We start from the raw sequence: 20,642 nt of genomic DNA, 5'->3' as shown, positions 1-20,642 counted from the left end.
GGGAGAGTTTATCTTAGAGAATTCAGAAGTGTGGTTCAATACTGCACTCCAGGACCAAACCTGCCCCTCTACCCCTGTCCCAGGCCAACTTGTGCCATGTCCTGTGACTGAACACCTTATTTATTATTTGAGTAAGAGTTAATCTTACTCACCACACTGCCATTAACATAATCCATTAAGAAAGGTGGGCAAAATTACCCCTGAAACTCTCATTAAAAAAAACATCCCCTGTAACTTCAAACATGAAAACAGAAAATCGACGCAAATTTTAATATTTATGTATTTTAAATCAAAACACAATTAAATATAGTATGTTTTAAGTACATGAATGCTTGGGTATGAGAGAAATAAGAGGTGGTACATAGTACCAAAAACCTATACACAGCCTTTTCTGCTTTTTCATAACAATACAGTGTGTCTCTATACAATCAAATATTGCAACAGAATAACACTTTCCAGTCAATCAAGATATTCTGAACATTGGAAATGATTTGAGTTCTTCGCATAGTGATTTCTTTGCACAAGTTTGAGGAAAAAAGCAATCATTAGAGTAAAAAAAAAAAAAAAAGACCCAAAATAAAAGTGTTGTATACTAAAAATGCAGCAGTAACGTAACGGTGAGACACTGAGTACTTCTGCTACCCTGCAAAATCAATTTGCTGGGGAAAAAAAAGAGGTGCTGTGTAACATGGTAAGTGTTAACAGTGTCAGGAAGAAGGCCAGAGGTCATTAAAAATTGTTTTTCCTTGTAAACCAAACATCTGGAATTAGATACTATGTTGGGTGGAGGACAACAAGCGATGGAGAATGGCAGCAATTACTTTTTTCCTTGCTCGTGGGATGGTGAGGACAGGAAGTGGAGCAGTCTCTGCAGGGTCCAACCTGCTCGGAAGGTGAGCTCTGGGAGCAGAGGGGCTGCAGGACCAGCCTTGGAGCTGCTCCATGGTGGAAGCAGGGGAGGTGTGGGTGTGGGTGTGTGTGCAGGTGTAGGAGCTTCTGACCCTTCTACACTGCCTTCAAAGTTAATGCAGTTATGAAGTAAAATACATTTATCTTACAGTTGAATACTCATCTATTTCAAGTAACGGAAAATTAAACTCGGAGCTTTCCAGGTCATTCACTGCCAATGGATTCACCCTTCCAGGATGTGCCCCATGGCCCTTCCAATTCTGAGTTTAAAAATTACAAGCAGTAGAACTAGAAACTACAGCAAAACCTTCCCCTCTGTTGTGGCCTCTGTGTCCCATTCCAGATTATTTTGCTTAAAAGCCTTTTTTTGAGACAGGGTCAAGTATTTGTGAAGTCGATCACAGTTTCTCAGCGACACATTTGTAAACTGCATCTTCATCTCAGAACCATCATTATTGTGAATGCCACATACACCAGGAAAAAGTGTTTCTTCACTCTCTACAGTGGAGGTCCAGGATTGCTTCTTTTTCATTCTTCCTTAGAAATGAGGGAGATTCCGGTGGTTGGAGTAACAGTGCTTTGTTTTTATTGGCTGTGTTAAAGAATCCACCAATAGGGAAAGTTCACTTGTTCTCAAAGTGGAAAACCAGATTTCCTGTCCTGGAGTTTCTAAAATCATAGCTGGAAAAGGGAAAAAAAGTTCATTTTACCCTAAAATATGCAAGGCAATTGCTCAATAGAAAGACATTTTGTGTTTAAAAACATTGAAGCCAGGTATGTTTGAGTTTGGGGGAGAAAAAAACCCCAAACCTAATCCAAACACACTCAACCTTTTGATTACTTGCTTAATTGAATCCAGAGCATCTGCAGCCATTTGATATTTCTAAATACGCTGCTGAGCGACCTTTTCATCCAGGCAGACTGGAATTGTATCATTTGCAGCCAAGCTGTTAAGTGAAATCATTACACAAGTCACTTAAATGTTACTGCTCTGTTAGAAAGAAAACATTCACACAGTGAAACTATGGATCCACCTATTTGGATCAAAAAACTGGGCTTTGGCACATGTTTACCTTCAATAACTGAACATAATGCAAGTCAGTTTTTAGAAACTCAGATGCCTGAAAGTCAGAAGTACCAGACATTAACTTGGTAACCTGCTGTCACCAATATTTCACAAAATCCAACTGCTACATCAGAACTGGGATTTTTTAGACAGAGAATACATGGGCTGTACAACAACATAAACAATATAGAACACTAAACCTATGGACAGGGCTACTGTGTCTTTTTAAAGTCTGGAGACAGAATTGTGTAAATGAGTGCACCCAACAAGACAAATTCACAGCTGCTGAGTTTTACTGACACCTCAGGCAGAAATTCCACTACTGACTAAGAGGAACCAGCAAGTGTGAGCTCAAGTAAGGAATTACACTATTCATCCCACAGCACAAATCACCCTTTTAACTAACGAGGCAGTTTGTAGACTCAAACTAAGACAAGTTTAATGCTTTCACAGCAGAACCACCACAGGCATCTGTTAAGAAATTCCCACATCACACGTAGGCCGAAACACTTCCAATCTTTATTTCTTCCTCTCATGCTCTGCTGGTTTGAACATTTACCAGCGTGGGTTTCAGCCACAGGAGGAAGGCAAGTGAGAGCTCTGCTCCTCCCACAGCCTGGCTGGAGGCAGATAAAGACAGGCAGCCTTTCCACCCCCCTACCTTGGTGACCGTCTCCGAAGGCTGCTCACACTGCGCCTGCTGCATTACGTCGTTGACAATCATCTTTGCTATCCTCCAAGCCATCTCTTCTTGAGCCTGAAAAAACAGCCCAAAACACAGAGAGCTTCAAGTTCTTAAAAGAAAAACACAGTGCTCTCAGCAGAATGCAGACAGAGCCTTGGAGTCAGGGTAAGCTTCACAACTCCATAACCTGTATAAACATATCCTCCCTTGAGGATACAAAAATGCTGCTAGCAAGGATTTTCTTGCTATTTTCTAAGCCCATGAGAGACTTTTCTCTCTCACAGAAGAGGTGGCATAGTTATGTAAACAACCAAACACCTGCAGCCTTGAAAAGTCTTGTTTATGGTATAGTAGAAAAATATTTTGACAATGGATGTTTCAGGATTTTAGCCAATCACCCCCAAGGGGTGGCTGGTCCTTTGCCCAATTAGACTATGAAGAAAAAAGTCTATAAAAGAGTTTGTAAAATAATAAAATAAATCAATCTTGCTGCACAATTCCTGCCTGCTGGATCTTCTCTCCTCCTCCCTATGGCTGCAGGACACAGTAATATACCCTAGGGCATTTATTTCTTTTTAATATTCCCTCAATGGAAACGTACCTGGCCTCCAAGTACAGTGGTAACTTCAATTATTGTACTTGTGGCTTGATGCAATTTCCAAGAAGTTAGTGGAGGTTTTAGATTTATCTCTTGGTGATTTGTCCAAGCCCCTCAGAGGGGGAAAAATGCAGCCTGGAATCCATGTGCAGTGGCCACTTCACCTTAAAAATCAAACAGCACTTCCACCCCTACTTGTAGATATATAAAGCCACACAAGCACACACTTAATTAGTTCAACCAGCAAGCACTGGCAAAGATCAAACTAGTTTCACACATACATGCAATCAAATTATATTTAGCACACAGAATCAACCTGTTCTTGGTGCAGCAAAAAGATACTCAGAGATAACAGCCAGGATTCAGAACATCAACACTTTATTTCTCTAAAGTGTGAAGTCACAAGGAGAACGTGAAAGGGGACACACCTCATCTGTGTTTCCTTGAACCCATTTCTTCATTGCTTGTGAAAACATGGACCCTGGTTGAGATAAAAACAGCAAACAAGGTATGTCAGCAAAGTGAGGTACAAAGCTGATTCCTGTCATCCCTCTGAAGGGTGTGCTCTGCTGGTATTCAGGACATGGAGGAGTGGCAGGAAAGACAAGGGACTGCCTGGAGCCATTTGGACACTGAGCCTTTCCCAGAGCTGAAAAGCAGCACCAGCAGCAGGTCCCCAGCCTGGGTGGGAAGCAGGTGGAGAGCTGCAGTTCTGTTTCATCTCAAGACCAAAGCTTTGAAGGTTTGATCACCAGCTCAGCTGCTGACGCTCCCATCCCTGCCAGGTTCCATCGACAGCTCCAACTCCCACAGGCTGCTCATGCTCCCCGGAGTCCAGCTGGACCAGAAAAGCAGAATTTGGATAGGAAACTGGGCCAGAGATGGGTTTTGCCTCAGTTGAGGCCAATCCCCATGGCATCTCTATCTGGCTTAAAACAGATCTGGAAAGAGTCAAACATTTTGCCTATCTTAACTGCAGTAGGGAAGAGAGCAGCTCTGCAGATGTCTACAGAAATGGAGAGAAAGAGCAAAGCAAACCTTTTGATTTTTTGACATCAGGCTCTGGTTCAGATTCTCTGATGAACTGCCCCAGGTCACTGACTCTTCCAAATGTCATCTTCCTGAGGAGAGGAGTGAAGAACCACGTGGGTGATCAAAAGAACTCTGGCATTATGGAAAGCTACATTTGGCTATACACTTGGCTATATTTTGGAATCAAAGAGGAAGAATAACTAAGAGGAAGAGAAAAAACAATCAGCAATATTTTTCTGGCTGCCACTTTGGTCAAAGCAGCATTCATTCAGTGTTAAATCACACTACTGAAATAAATTTAGTTTCAAATATTAGGACACGGACTAAGATCTTGCATTTAGGCCTACTCTCCATGCAGGAGGACACAGCAAAAATGAAACAGAGGTGAAACATGTAACCAGAAAGGAAACAATACACTGAAAAGAACCTTACCCTGCATATGTTCGTTGATACAAAGATTCTGGATCCAGACTTGCAGCATCTACAATTATTGCTTCATCAAAATTTTTCAGGATTTTAACATTAGCCTTTTTGACATTGGACTACAAATAAAAATTCTAAGTATTAGTGCCCAATGCAGACAGCTACTAGCTTTTTAACAAAACTGCAATTTTAGTGCTTTTAACACAGACAAACCTCCATCAAGTCTCTAAGCAAGAGTACAAAAGAATTAGAGAGTGTCTACACAGCCTTGAATTCCCAACTCATAGGACATTGTTTTTAGCAGAGGATGATAAAGTTCTCTGGACAGAGCCAAAGACACAAAGCCCAGGTCAGCACACGCTGTTGCCTGAGCATTATCAGCTCAACAGATTTGTGCGTGCTCACAAATCATTTGTTGTGAGTCTGGAACATCCCTCTCCTGCACTTGGTAAGCAATTCCCAAACACAGATGCCTCCCCCATGGACAGAGAGCAAACATTTATCTTCTGGCTTGGAGTATTTATATAAGATTATGAAAAAAAGCCAAGGAAACATCAGAGCAACAGCAGGAAGGGCACAACACACAGCGATCCATTATCGCCTCAGCACGGAACAGGAATACCGATGGCAGCTCCTTTCCTGATGCTCTTTATGCAAAAATATGCAGAGACCCAGAGATTCTCCTATTCAGACAAGCAGGAATGCATACCACAGAAAGCAGCACCTCATTTCCTAAATTGCCCAGCCAATTACCAGCAGTTCCTCCTGCTCAGAGGATCACGCAGCAGGAGGCTTCAAGAACACCGATTTTATTCCCCACTTCGCAGCTAGGGGAGGAATATTCCCTCCTTGCAAATTAGGAGGTTTAAAAATAGTACAAGCAGGTAGTACAGCTTCCAAGTTGCTGGAAACCCAGGACATGACTAACATCGGTGTGGATACTGGATTTGAAGCTCAGGGTAGCCCTGCAGAGTTCAATAAAAGCAGCTCTCGCGTGGCTCTTCTGCTCTCAGCTGGGCTTGCAGTCTCCAAGCTGCCCTTGTTACAGGTTAGCCAGAATCTGCTGTGTGTTTGAGCAGATTGATGCCTTCAGCCCTGGGAATGAGTTTACTCTTCAGGACAGACGATCTGGCACTTTAAAAGAACTGAGCACACAAAGCTTGCGTGTTTATATTTAAATTCGATAGCATATTCACAAGTGTCAATTGTTACCTGAAGTTGTAACTATGGTATTGATAAAATAGTGTTATTTCTAATAAAAAGCATTCCTAGATGTTATGGCATCATGAAAAAGTCTTCAGTAACAGTAACAGCTTAATAAAAACATCACTGATGCAAAAAATATCGGCAGCACAAGGCTTTGGGTACAACAAATACCAGAGACACCCTTCTGACAGAATTGAGCAGCAGGCAGATTAAACACATCCTAATGCAACACAGGCCTTAAATAAAAGTGGAATGGTGTTTCCTTACAGGGTGAAAACTTGGATATGGACACAGAAAACCCAAATTGGTACCTGAGAGGCAGAGCCATCCGTGCTCCCTATGGAATCACTGTCAGGAGAGCTACCAGGGCCATGAATACTCAGTGCAATGTTCCCTCCTGGGAATTCATCTCCTCGTACTGAATGGATGAGGTCATTCAAGTATTTGTAGTAAAGGTTGCTGGACAAGAAACCAGGTAGGAAAACCTGAGGGAAAGAAGGAGTCCTCTTTAATCAAGGCTGGTCTGCACAGCTAGAGAAGAACACACAAACACCTCAGTCCTTGTGCAGATGGAACACAAGTAAAAGCACCCACACTTGGAATTATCGTGGATTAGCAAGCGCATTGCTTTAAATTTTAATCCTACTGCAAAATGAACAAACCCAACTGCCTATTAATCAAATCCCCCAGTAACTGGAACTGAAGTTTAGGGGGGGGTTTTCCCCTCTAGAAACTAAGCTTGAGAGCCCAACAGGCTTTACAGTTATTCTGCTTCACTGTTCACAGTTCTCTGCAGCTCCAGAATCAAATTATTCAATTCTGGTATCTGAGTATCCCAGACTTACATTAACCACAGCACTTGTATTAGACTTGCAAACAACTCCTACTAAGAGGAAGGAAATTTTTCTGAAGATATAAAATAAGCTGTTGATAGCAATTCATATGAGAGGAAATTCTGTTACTTCCATTAAACTGCAATAATCATCCGAGGCAAACATTTCACAGAGCATTAACAGCAGCCAGTGGGTGGTATCTTCAAATCAGGCTGGGGAAAAGAGTCTGGCAGATTTTCCTGAAGCTGTTCTATTATCCAGGTAAACAGGAAGTCAGTAAAGGAACAGGACAAAGCAGGGGTGCTGCAGAGGACACCTGGCACACATCACCTTCACTAAGTGTGAACCCCACTCTGAAGAAGGATCTCACCGTCTCCATGGTTGTCCACGCCTGCCTTAAGGGAGTGGTGAAGCAGTTGGGGAGAGGCCCCCCCTCCCTGCAGATGTTGGATTCAATCTCCAGCCTCACAGAGTCATCAAAGCCCAGAGGATGCGTGGCCTGCAGGGAGAAGTACCTGGGGCAGGGCATGGAAACACAAAAAAGATTTGCAAACCTCTGTAGGTGCCCAGGGCCCACCTGTCCCCCAGACACTGCACACACCTGGTCCCCACTGACTACAGGTGAGAAAACCCCTCCCAGAAACGGTTCTAAGAGCCCTGCCCTGAAACACAGATGAAAAACAGAGAATGGGAAACAGGAATGCAGCAGGAAACACCCAGAACTCTGAAGCAGCATTGGCTCCACTGCTCACACCCTTGCAAACCAAGTTTAAGGCAGGGGAATGACCAATGAACCTCAGAGTGAAGCATTTGCTTCCTCTCCAACTATTATTTCCTCCTTGGGTAATAACTCAAGTTGTGGTAGAGTCTCACACTTAAGAACAAACATTTCCTGGAAGCAGTTGTGCTGTCTGTCTCCCAGCTGTCTTATTGCTACGGTGAAGCACAAAATACAGGAGCAAAGTTCCTCTCCTGAGAGTGAAAGTCTGATATTAAAAAGGATCTGATTGCTTCCTTAAAAAACGGAAATATTTCACAATACTAAGAAGAAGCACTACTTGGCTTTTATTATGTGTGAGAACAGTTTCTACAGCCTACTTTACATGGATAACACTACCTGAACACTAAGGTTTTTCTGCAGTGCTGTATCTGCTATTAGGCTTAAATGCTTTCCATTTTCAAACGTCAACCAATTAGCTTTGATATTTCCCAACCAAACAAACTCAAGCAATCAAGTCCTGAAAATTCTGAATTATGTTTTAAGAATGGATCCTTGCAAGGATTTCCCCTCATGTATATCAAAAAATTTGAAAAGTTCATGTGTGCAAACACATCAAATGCCACCTTGATAAAATGCACCTCAGCAGAACAGCACAAGAGTGCAGAGAAGGCCCTTGTGCACAGCACAACACAAAACCACAGGTACAGAAACAAAGAATTCTGGAACTCCCTCACTTGTCATACAAAATCATGGCATCGTTCTGTGCTTCTTGCCCATCATACTGGCCTTTTTTGGCAGCAAGTTGAGACTGGAAGTTATCTGCTGCCAACCAGAACTGCAATACATTAACTGCATCTTCCTTCTCCATGTACTGGAAGGGAAATCAGAAAAAGAGGAGAGATTAAAGAAGTTCTAGCAAGAAACTTTTATTAACTTTTTAACCTCCTTCTTCCCATTTAGAAGAAGGAACATAGTCCATATATTAGTGGTAAAATTACCACCAAGACACAGTATTTTGAATTTCTGTTGCAGACAGATTTAGCTTGCTTGGAGAAAAAAAAAAAAAACAACAACAAAACACCCAAAAAAAACCCCAAAAAACTTCTGACATTTCTTTTTTGTACTCATTTTTACACTCAGTTTCCAAAAAACTATTTGTCTCATACTAGGACAGGAAACACCATTTTCATGCTACATTTAGCTTATACTGAGCTCAGCACACTGTCTCAGCTTCCCAAGCTGCAGTTTCAAACTACATCAGCTCCTCAGACTGTCAGGACAAATATGTCAAGAGCTGACTCCTTAAAGGTGCAGCAGCCTGAAAATGTGAAATCTTATATTTAACCTATCACATCCCTAAAGGTGCCCTCTCCACATAACACTGGTGAATGATTTGTTATCTCTAATAACACTTCAGCTTTCAAAGCCACTACAATGTGAAGATCAAGATGCCTATGTCAAAGCTTCTACAAAGCAAAGACACTCTGAGAAGCACTCCCTAACTGGAGAGGAAGTCACAAATACTCATTCCACAACAAAATGGACAGGTCTGAACATTTGAATTAGTTCTACATGGGGGCAGGAAAAGGTTCAATGCATTTTCTCTTAGAAAAACACACACCTTGGGTTTTTTATTGTATCATAGAATCACAGAATTGTTTGGGTGGGAGGGGACCTTAAAAATTATCCAGTTCCACCACCCTGCCATGAGCAGGGACACCTTCCACTATCCCAGGTTGCTCCAAGCCCCATCCAACCTGGCCTTGGACACTTCCAGGATGGGGCAGCCACAGCTTCTCTGGGCACCCTGTGCCAGGGCCTCACCAGCCTCACAGGGAACAACAATTCCTTCCTAACATCCAATCTAAAGTCATCAAGGAATGAACAGATTTTTTTCATTTGCTAGAAAGGGATCTAAAAGCAAACCCAAATGTTGACACTCACCTCAGAGAAGTAGAACAGGGCTGACTCACAGAACAGAATGTCAGCCAGATACACAGTCCCACTGGTCAGCACCTCAATCTGGTATTTACAGAAATGGTGACTCCGCAAAAACTCACTAAAGTGCCTGCACAGAGACAGGGACAATCAGTTATCAGGGTCAGCAGCATCCAAGGCACCCTCAGAACCAATTAGCTGTTGCCCAGAACTCTGATACTTTTGGTAGGATAAAAGCAAAATAAGCAAGAAACAGGGCAGGTTTGTAAAAAGAAAGAGATAAAGAACACAACAAGTGTGAACAGCCAAGTTCAGCAAGAATGGATTTGGAGAAGGGGATCTGGGCACAAATCTAGAAGACAGCACAGAGAAGTGCTGATAGGGTTATGTCCCCATAAACATTTTTAACAGAACCTTTAGGACATGAGACACAAAAACCCAAACCATTGCATCAACTTACTCTTGTTCCATGGCATTAAACACTACAGACTGTGCTGTAACAAAGCAGTTGGGATCCACTTGGCCATCCTCCCCACAGATCTTTGCTGCAAAGAAAGAGCAGGTTAATTTTAACATGGGTTTGGCTGATGGAGCTGAAAGGCACGAGCAAGGACTAGTTAATGAAAAATTGCAGTTCAAATTCACCAGAATCAGCTGGTTCTGACTGAGCAAAGAGCTTTCAAAGTACAGCAGGTGGCCAAATGATAATAACAGGGCTAAAATATTTGATTGAGACTCATATATGGATCCTCTCCATAACCACCACGAATTCTTTCCCTAATTGAAACAAAATCTCTGGAAGTTTTTCTGAGGATATTCACAGCACTGCTGAAGGTCAGACCCACTAATACTTGTAATCTACCATCTTTTTACAGCTGCCTTTAAAATTCATAAAAATAAAGATAAATACAAGTGTGTGATGTATCAGAGATAAGTTTTTATGTGGACAGAGCAGCTCTGAAATGAGGAAGCAGTTATTCTTTCTTACCAACTATGTCATTTCTCATTGCTTCTGTAATAGGGATTGGTTTAGCAGCATCTGGAGAAATATATTTGGTAAAAGTACTAACTGCATCCCGTTCTATACCTGCAGGGAAGAAACACAGAATCAAACTTGGAATTCCTTGGCATGAGTGAGTAACAAATGTCTGCTCTTCAGAAAAGCAGGTGTCTAATTCTCAGTGGTGTTTCCTTCCAGTCCACTACAGGATATTCATATTCTGCTCAGCTGACTGTGTGAGCTCCAGCCAGGCCACAACAAATCCAGCATGGACTGACTAAGATGGAATAGAACAACATAGCTCCAAATTTTCCCTATCACCACACAAGACAGAACCCACTTCCTCAGCTGCACACTGTAGTCCCAGAAGCAGCACCTTTCAGGCAAGTGAAGTTCCCAGTTTTTAGCTCTCATCAGAGAAAAGAAATCACTTGCATTATAAAGGAACTACAAGGAAAAAAAATCTTAAAATGGGACGCCTCAAGTGTTTTACACATCATCTTTTGAGACTTCGGACTTGGCTCTGGAAGAGAGAAAAATTTACACTCAAATTCTTTTCTAATTTCTCAAGAAGGACCCTGTGTTTTCAAATTCTTTTTGGACATCAGAAAGCAGAGGTGCTTTCATGACTTTTCCTTTTTCCTGGTTTAAGTGACTTTGGGGCTGAGGTTATGTATTGTGGAGGCACATGATAAATAACTACATGAGAAAGACAAACAGCAAGAGAAAGGGATGCAACACAAGGAAGCAGTTGGGCAAACAAAAGGAACCAATATGAAGAAAGAAGTGTTTCCTTTTTGCCTGCAGACTTGCACAAATGAGGGAGGACTGAGTAGATGCAAAGTAGAGAAACATGTTACTGTGCATGTAGCTCACTACCAAAAGGAAATATTTTAATTTCATCCTTACTTCCAGCAGCCTCTGAAGAGGTGGAATCCAAATGACAACAAATCAGTTACAAGGGGAGGAACTCTATCAAATAAATCCAAGAACAAAAACAGTACATTCCACACATAAATCTCCACAAGTCTCTTGCAACCACTACTTATGTCATTTTATGTAATACAGGATATTTACCTTCCATGGCAAGTTAATTATCAATTCTCAGCCCCATCACCCAAACTTTCTGCAATTCTTTCAAGGTGGGATGGGATGGGTGAGGGAAGAACTGGACATTGCAATGTTCATCTTCATTTCTAATGATTACACATGGAAGAACAGAAGCAACCTAAGCTCATTGAGCACACAATGATTTTGAAGTCTCTTCAGCAGCTTTTTTATTTTTAAACAAGTCAAACAATACACAGCTCAAACTGGTGAGCAGCAAGTTAACATCAGTGATACATAAAACTTTCTTGCTAAGCCCCTGAGAACTGAGGCAGCTCCCTGCACAAAGCAACAGCAGCAAAAACATTCCCCACTTCCCACCTTTTTCACCAAAGGAAACACACAGCACTTACTTTTCATGAGTTTTCCTGACAAGTCCTTTAGTGCAGAGGAGGGGCTGTTTCTATTTGATACTGGAAGCTTGGAAGATTCTTGCTGATCAGCTGGAAGAGATGGAGTCCCTGTCTCTGGTTTGCTCAGACACAGAGCACTGCTGCTGTGGCTCCCCTGCCCCGGCAGCCCCACGTGGTTCTGGCTGCTGGCAGTTCTGTCGGGCTCGGGCTGGAGCAGCCGGGCTGTGCCAGAGCCCTCCAGCCTCTCCTCCAGCCACCCAGCAGGAGGAGAGGAGGCCAATTCCTGCTGTTTGGAGGGGGAAACGGGCTCTGCCAGGGAGCTCTGCTTCACCGTGTTCAGGCTGTGCGCGCGGATGCGCGACCAGGTCGTGGAGTGGAAGCTCTCGGCCTCTAACCAAAATTTCACCAAGTGCTCCATCCTGCGCAGTTCCATGAACTGGATGAAGTAAGGGAGGGCTACACTGTCCTGCAGGACTTGTTCAAGGGTCTTGGAAAGGCTTGATTTGGTCTCTTGAGCCTGGTAGTTCAGACACGATCTGCCTAAAGGGAAACATAAAAGGGAGTGAGTGCGCATTGTACCATGTCTTGGATACAAAAGTGTCCTGTAATGTAACTGTGACGAGGCAATTCCAACACAATGACACAGTAAAGGAATTGTCTGTTCTCTTCAAGACCCTCCCAGGGTAACACAGATGCTACTGTAACAGCAACCATGCTTTTATTACCTATTTGTTTACCTGAAACCCAAGGGATGGTGAGTGCACCAGGAACACACAGAATAAAAAGAAAAGTTGATGTAATTACAGCCTTACCTAAGTCTCCAAAGTGAGCAGCTTCCATGTGACTCGGCTGCTTCTTGAGGGCAGCTGTGCGGCTGCTGGAGAAGGAGTCCATGTTGGCAGAGATGGCATTGATGGCCACATGGCTTGGTCCTGCAGCCTCCAGCAAGGCATGATTCCTAGTGCTTCTCTGAGGGGAATGTAGTGGGATTGGAGCTGGAATCAGGACAGAAATTGTTAAAGAACAAGGACCCCAAGACCTCTTCTAAACATTGCCCGATGCTAACCACCCCAAAATATACCAGGGAGTTTGCAAGAGCCAGTCTGATTAAAACCTCACTGTACCACTGTGTGTCATGTCTGATCAAGGGTCTGATTAAAGACCACAAGTTTTATTACAGCAAGAATAAACTCACTCCCACTCACCTCTATTTTCCTTATTCAGCAGATGCCATGACTAAGTTTACATGTGAAATATTCCTGAGTCTTCCTGCTTCCTTGATAACCACTACTGTGACAGCTGAATATTCTGCCAACAATTCAGTTTAGTTCCAATGCTCCTGCCAATCCATTTCCATGCCTTTTTGAAGGTTAAAAAATCCTGAACTACAAAGCTATCTGTGAGGTTTAATGAGAGTATTTCTCAAAAAAAATTTTTTTTCCTTCTGCTTGGTTGCAAGAGGAAAAAAAAAGCAATAGGGAAATACCTCTGATGAAACCCAGGTTATGTACTTAACCCCCTCTGCCTGCTTTAGGACACGAGTGGCTACTGGAGCTCAAAAAAAACAATTAAGAACTTCCTCACACAAAATTCTGCCTAACTGTTATAAAGCTGAAAAAACCCCAAACATGCTCACAGCAGATTCCAAAGCTCTCAGGAAGCTGTGTTAGGTGAGGATGTTGTGCAGGGACATCTTACACCTCTGACTCAAAAATAAAGCACATCAGATGAGCTGATTATCTCAGCACCTCGCAGGGATGTGTTCCATCAAGGTGTCAGCCAACTTGGGTTTCATTACTTCCACGCTGCACCACTTTATTTTTATTCCAAATTTTATGACAGCAGTTGACAATTTCACACTTGGATGGCACAGCACAGATACCTCAGGAGCGATGGTACAGGAGAGTGGAAACACTTAAATTATTGCCAAGTGTTTGTGCAGTTGCAGGGTTGCACACCAAGACACCACTTGCTGCTTCTTACAAAGCCTCTGGGTATTTCATACCAGCAATAATGGAGAAAATATCTTTTTTCCAAGGCCAAGGGATGGCAGCAATGGGAAAATGTGGTGGAGGCTACTTGTGTAGAGCCAGAGGCACATTCCTCATAATGCTACAGGCTTTTGTCAATTAGATTTAAATTTAATTTAATATTATGGACATGTGAGAAAAAAAAAGTTCTACTTTCTTTAAGGGTCAAACAAAGGTGCTTTCTTCTGCAGCAGCTCACAATGTGCAATACTATAAACTTTCACGTTTATTTTTATTTTCAGGGTCACCATACTGGTAGTTGCACTGAAAGGTGAGGTGTGGCTATGGAATGGGTGCAACTCACTGTTTCCTGCATTTGATTTGTAAGACAGACCACCAAGGCGAAAAAACCCTGTAATTTTCTCTTGATGTGCAGATAACATATTACCAAGTACAGAAACAGGATTTTGTCTGAGGGTATAAAAGAAACAGATCAGATTCAGGCATTTACCTCATCTCCTTTCAGTACTGCAAGAAAAACTGACAGGATAAGCAAACTTGTTTTCCCACAGTTTATAAATCTCTTTTCCACCAAGATCTTGTCTCCTTTCCTAAGAGATTTATTTAGCAGCAGGATCTCTGCACCACACAGAGCAGCAGCAGAATGGCTCATTCAGGATTTGAATCTTCAGCCTCATAAGCCACATCAAAGTTAAATCTGCAGCTGCTTCTGCAAATCAGACACAGTGAAGCTGCACTTTTCAAACTCCAAAGGACACTACACCTGAGCAAGAAACTTCAGGAGCAATTTGTTGTGGATAAGGAACAACCACCACGTGCAAGGTGACCGGATTGCCTGATCACTTTGAATTAAAGCTCATGCCTGACATAACTTAATAACCTTCTGCCCCTACAGATTCAGCAAGATGAGGAGGAAAGATCAGTTACTATAAATATCCAGAAACAGAATTAACTTTTGGGTTTGGTTTGGGTTTGATGCACAGGTCAGCTCTATGCTCAGGAGTAAGGAAATGATCCTGCTGGCTAAGATAAAAATGGCAGAGATCTGAATTTACAGACAAAAGTTTGGTCTTACTTTTAATTGCTTTCACATCTGTGGTCTTTTCTTGTTCTTTGCCTTTCACTGTAAAATACAAGGGAAAATGTTAATGCTGTTTCGGGTCACTAATGACATTTACCTGAGAAGGGACATAGAATTCCCAACATCAGCAAGTATCAGAGGCAGATGGAAACCATAATTTTGTTAAAACTGATTTCTCATTTAAATTGCACATCCAGTAACTGGCAGAGGCTTTCAAAGCTTTTCTGTTGCCTTACTTTCAAAAGCAAAACCTTATCATCCATTAATTAAGTTTAATGAAATACAGTCTGTTAAAATTACCATGGAGGAAGATGTTTGCTGTCTACAGATTAAAGCTACATTCAGGGTGACTTTAATAAACAGCATGAACTGGGAAGAGTGGGAAAGGTGTGTTTCAAGTGCAGGTGCTCTCTGTGAACCAAAAATCACCTAAAAACATCTCCCTTGTATTACAGGAAGAGCAGCACAACACCCAACGCTGAGGAGATGTGGACTGGCTCTGGCTCCATGGAGCTGCTTCCATGCACAGGATGGATACCAAAGAAATGCTCTGGAAACTCCCTGCAAACAGTTTAATCTCTCACAAATAGTTTTGCTTAATCATCATCAAACCCCGGGTGAGCAACTGATGGGGAGATAACAGTGTAAAAAGCTGTGATGGAAAAGCACTTTGAGGATTTCTTTTTTAAAGAATATTACTATTTTTTTAAAGGAAGCTCCTAAACGAAGTGAAGGAGAAGGTCTGTTTAACACAAGAATAAAATGTGGCAGAGAAACAAATGCAGGGGTGATACTGGAGAGTGTGATCTACCAGGGAGGCTGCTCCAGGCAAGGATTATTACTACAAATAGGTCGCCCCTGAACACCGACTGTGGAGCCCTTCCTGAGGTAACCACAAGTCACAGCCCAGCACAATCACACATTTACATCACAAAACACATTATAAAAAAAAAAACCCATCCAAAGCATTCCTATTCCGACCTAAGGATTTTAAATATTTTAAAGGGGAACTTCAGTCTCCGGTTACATAACTGCCCTGCCCCGGTGGCTGCAGCACTGCCTGCCAGCCTCCCCTGCGAGCACAAACACTGCAGGGCTGCAAACTGGCAACTCGGGGTCGAAAATTTAAGCTGCCAAGGAGCACATTCTCTGACAGAGGGGTTTAGGTGTCCATTAAAAGAGGCAGATTCTCTCCACACTGACCTCCTGCAGCCCGATGCAGCTGTGAGCAGGGACAGTAACCAGCCTTTACATAACTGGAGCCGATGGGCAGGGGAGAAATCACCGAGAAAAGCTGCGTGTCTGAAGAACACTGAGGCACAAAGGGAACCAAGAGACCTCTACAAACCCTCATCTTTCCCAAATCACTCAATATTTCATCAAATCAGTTCCTAGCTATCAGCAGTAGTTCTTGGCTTTCACACCAGAGTCCTCCATAAGCCTATTTTCAGTTTAAATACCTCTGTTCCTTCTTACCAGCTACTCAGTTCCTCCCTAAATACCTACTTACTACTGGAAATACAGACTCCAGGGTCGTGTCCCAACCCTTTCCACACAGGCTGCTTCTGTCCCCAGCAGCTCTGAGCACAACCAAGTGACATCAGTAACAGCAGGGGACAAAATCAGCTCCAATCCAGGACAAGCCCAAATTTTAGAGAGTGAAGTTTCACTACCAGAGTTCACTTTCACTTCCCCCAAAAAGCGGATGCTGTGTGGTGCCTGTGTGAAACCAGACGGAACCACAGAACAGGGACTGAGGGTGAGGCTTCCAGTGGCCAATCCCATTCCAAAGGGTGCCAAATCAGCACGTGACATTCCGGAGTTTTAATTCACATCTTGAAATGCTCTTAACGAACCCAAAAACTGTTCACAGTGTGTCAAAAACCAATGAGAACCTGCTGAGGTCAGCCAGGCTGTGGGACTGCATGTTATTCCCAAGATATCCCCAGGGATGAGCTGTTCCACTGGCAGCAGTTTCATAACCTGCCCTCGAGCACCCAGCTCACCTGTTATACTTTGATTTCTCAACCCATTATCCACCCTCAGTCTGCCAGACCTTTATTTTAAGGCCCGAGCTATAAACACACTTCACCCTCGGTTCTGATTTTTCTACAGGTCAGTTGCTTTATGATCCTTGCTACGGTTTAATTTAAAATTAGTTTTCATTTTCACTCACTGCATTATCGTCTTAAACACCGACAGCTCACCCCAGGAACACTGGTGTTTGTAGGATTTTGGACTGCACGTGGCCAGAGCTTTATCCTAAGCCTTAATGTGCTGCTTTCCTCACAGCTTCAGTTTAAATCTTCTCTAAAAGCCAAATCTAAAAACGGAGATTACAGCAAGCAGTGTTTTATGCACAGCCCAGATGAAAGGTTACTTTTCTCCTCTCCTTCAGAGCGTCTCTCTTGGGCATTTAGTGCTGATTTGCCTCTCTGACCAAAGATCCTTTAATCAAAGGAACACAGATCCTCAATTACACTTCTCAGATAATCAGACCTTTCATGGCTTTCTCCCTGAGAAAGTTTCCACCCAAGATGACCTTGTCCCTGTGATCCCACATCAGGATGGAACCTCAGCTCCACAGTTCTCAACAAAGTAGCAGGAGCTCTTTTTGAAGAGTTTATAACCACTATCAGAGTTTTATTCTGCAGCTTAACGTTTGTATATGAACACCCCAAAAAGGATCGTGGCACTTGCAAGGCCCTCAGTGGCTTCAAGAGTCTTTAGATCTGCTAATAAGGACAGAAATTTAGACTCATTTCTCCCACAACTACTGCGCTAACCTCCCCAAAGAATGACATTTGCAATGCTGCTGCTTTGGTTGAGCAAGCTCCAGAGGATGTGTGAGCCAAGAGAATCAACATCACCCCAGGTACCACGTTCTTGCCTCCCAGGATGTGCATTTTGGGTTCAGTAACCCAGAAAGGCTTTAGGACAGCGCTGCATCAGAAGATCAACGGCTGCATTGCTCGAGCTACAGCATCAAGAGGTAACAGAACTTTTCCAAGGGGCACTTCCAACAAAAACCACCCAAACCACAACTGTGCGAGTCGAGAGCGCAGGGCCCTTCCTGCAGCACGAGCACAAAGAGCCTTCAAAACGCTGCACTCCCAGAGAACACTTAAACTGCACCCATTTGTGCCGTCGGAGTATTATAAATATTTCAGGAGCCCTGAATTTCAAATCCTAGCTTGTGCCCCCTAACAAATGCATTACAGAATAAACTCCCAAGGACTCCTTTGGTTTTCACGGAGAGCTCAGTGCGATGAAGTCCCTTTTTCACTCAGATTTGCAGCTGCTGCTGTACATTCTCAGCCCATTATATTTTTTTACGCAGCCGGTTGTGAAAAAATCATCTGTAAAGTGCTCAAAGGCTCAAACCCCGCACGAGGCGTGGGAGGTGCTACAGCCACCGTCCGGAGCCGCCGTGAGCCCCGGCAGCTCGGGGGCCGCACCCGGCGGTCGCTGCCGGTCACCGGAGAGCCCCGGCGGCAGCCGAGCGCCCCGAGCCCCGCCCGGCCCCGGCCCCCCCGAGCCCTCCCAACCCCGCGGGAGGACGCGGCCGCCGGCACTGACCGTCATTGGCGGGAAGGCCGCTCCTCAGGGCCCGAGCGTCCTCGCGGGGCCCGGTGGCGGTGCCCGGAGGGGCAGGGCCGGGGCCCGGCAGCCGCGCGGGGGACGAGCCCGGCGGCCGCCCTCCCACCGCCCCCCTACCTTTCCGCCTGAAGAAGGACATAGCGCCAGGGAGGGGGCGAGGCGGCCGCCGGGGCGGGGGAAGGCGGGAGGGAGGGCAGCGCGCCGGGTCCTATGAATGAGGCTGCTGCGCCCGCCCGCCGCCGCCGCTCCCTCCGCCTCTTCCTCCCGCGGCGGCGCCCGCGGCCGCCATGTTGTCAACAACCGCCCCGCGCCCGCTTCCGGCAGCGCTGCCCGCGCGGCAGGACGGGATGCGGCCGCACTCAACATGGCCGCCGCGGCGTCGCGCCCGCCGGCCAATGGGGGCCGGGGCGGGGCCGCCGTGCCGGGTGAGGGCGGGAAGCCCGCGGGAGGGGGGCGAGGCCATCTTTGATCAGGGCTGGGCGCGCGGCGTGAGGCGCCCTCGGCCGTCCTGGGTGAGGGCGGGTTGAGCTGGGGACGCTGCGGCAATTTGAGAGCCCCGAGGGCAGGGGAACAGAGTCTTGAAAGCAGTGGACGGCGGGCGAGCGCCGTGGCAGGGCCGTGAGGGCCGAGGTGCCCTGCGGACCTCAGGGATGTGTCCCAAAATGCCCCCTTCGGCCGTGGGGGCCGCAGCAGAGGGGACGGACGGACAGAGGGACGCATGGACAGCCGGGCACCCCTCGCCCCTGTCCGAGCTCCCGCCCGCGGTCTGAGGGCTCTGCAGTGCCCGGTGCGTGCCGGACACGCGGTGCCGGGAGCGCGGCGGCTCCTTCGTTCCACGGCAACCCCCGGACACGGGGGCAGCAAAACCAGAAATCCCTGCCAGGCTGCTCGGGACGTGGGGACACCGCCGGGCGCTGGGAATCAGTGTCTGATCAGTCGGTTCCGTCTGCGTCCCGAATCCTGCCACAAAAATCCTCTTAATCATCCTCCCGAGACAAATCTGCTCTTCCCTCAGCTACCAAGGACGTTTGTCACTCTGACACAGTGCTAAGGTTGATCTCTGAGGAGCAGATCTCTGATCTAAAAGCTTTACGAATACTTTGTAAAGACTGTGATTATAAATTCTGGTTTGTGTGTGAGGAAACTGAGGCACAGAGCCAGAGGGCAGCTCTACCACCCTCGTGTCACACCGGGTCGATGCAGTGTCACCCCTCTGCCGTGTACCTGTCCTGCCCGTGCTGCCTGAGCCACGAGAAAATGATGTAATTAATAATCATTGCGTGAGTTTCTGCCCCATCTTTCATCCAAGCATTGCAAAGCTCTTTACAAACACTCAGTAATTAAGACTCATAAATTGTAAATGGTATAAAAGGTATATGGGGATCTTCCAGGGCTGGGATGGAGCTGTCTCCTGGGCGGGATGGTGCCGCTGATCAACACCCTGTAGCAAATGCATTTGCTCTTTTGATATTATTTTTGTTAACTGATGCTCTTTGATACAGTTCTGTACACATGCCCAGAGGCTGGCTGGAGCATAATGAACTATTCTATATGGTTTCTGCATAATGAATGGAGTTATTTAATTGGCACATAACCTCAGAGACTGCTAATAGACTAAAACATTCCAAAGATGAGTAAATTGGAAAGAATGGGATGATTCAGGGAACAGTAAATTAATATCTTCTGCCAAAAATTTTGCACCCAGTCCTCTTGGGGTTCAGGGTATACATGGGGGTTGAACAAGGATGCAATGATTTACACAAGAGTTTGACATGAATTATCTTCCCTGGACTAAAATTTTCTCTCATTTTTGGGGATGCAGAAGGGCTGAAGCTCCAATCCAGAGTTGCTCACTCAGCCTTGGACCTGGATCTGAACTGGAAGTGAGTGACAGCAGGTGCTGGAGTCTTTAACAGAACATGACAGTTTAATCATCTGAGCAACCAGTTAAATATGACTTCAGGACACAGGTTGGCCAATGTCAGAGAAGCTGAGGGACTCCTCCCTAAATTAAAATATTCAAATAAAAAAAATCTGTCTCACTGCCTGATTTTTTCCTCTCCACAGCTAGAAAAATAAGCAAACTTTAATATTGAAAA

At 44.8% G+C, this 20,642-nt stretch overlaps 1 protein-coding gene across 3 annotated transcripts; it reads right to left on the bottom strand.

Annotated features, from left to right (window-relative positions):
• Positions 1-243: 243 nt before the first annotated feature.
• AKAP10 (A-kinase anchoring protein 10) lies at positions 244-18,838 on the bottom strand. Of its 3 annotated transcripts, XM_039562868.1 has the most exons (15): positions 18,523-18,835; positions 14,938-14,985; positions 12,684-12,866; positions 11,872-12,411; positions 10,400-10,498; positions 9,872-9,956; positions 9,418-9,541; positions 8,208-8,344; positions 7,123-7,267; positions 6,231-6,404; positions 4,723-4,832; positions 4,297-4,379; positions 3,687-3,739; positions 2,637-2,732; positions 244-1,590 (listed from the first exon to the last, which is right to left on the bottom strand). In XM_039562868.1, the coding sequence occupies exons 1-15, from the start codon at positions 18,680-18,682 to the stop codon at positions 1,585-1,587; spliced, it is 2,043 nt and encodes a 680-aa protein (XP_039418802.1). In that variant the 5' UTR covers positions 18,683-18,835; the 3' UTR covers positions 244-1,584. The 3 variants fall into 3 exon arrangements, with proteins under 3 accessions (XP_039418802.1, XP_039418799.1, XP_039418800.1); XM_039562865.1 differs by lacking the exon at positions 244-1,590 and having other exon boundaries at positions 2,393-2,732; positions 18,523-18,838; XM_039562866.1 differs by lacking the exons at positions 244-1,590; positions 14,938-14,985 and having other exon boundaries at positions 2,393-2,732; positions 18,523-18,838.
• Between the last annotated feature and the right edge of the window lie 1,804 nt (positions 18,839-20,642).

Source organism: Corvus cornix, chromosome 19 (assembly GCF_000738735.6).
Source record: "Corvus cornix cornix isolate S_Up_H32 chromosome 19, ASM73873v5, whole genome shotgun sequence".
NCBI classification, from domain to species: domain Eukaryota; kingdom Metazoa; phylum Chordata; class Aves; order Passeriformes; family Corvidae; genus Corvus; species Corvus cornix.
This window is presented reverse-complemented; position numbering and strand designations above follow the sequence as displayed.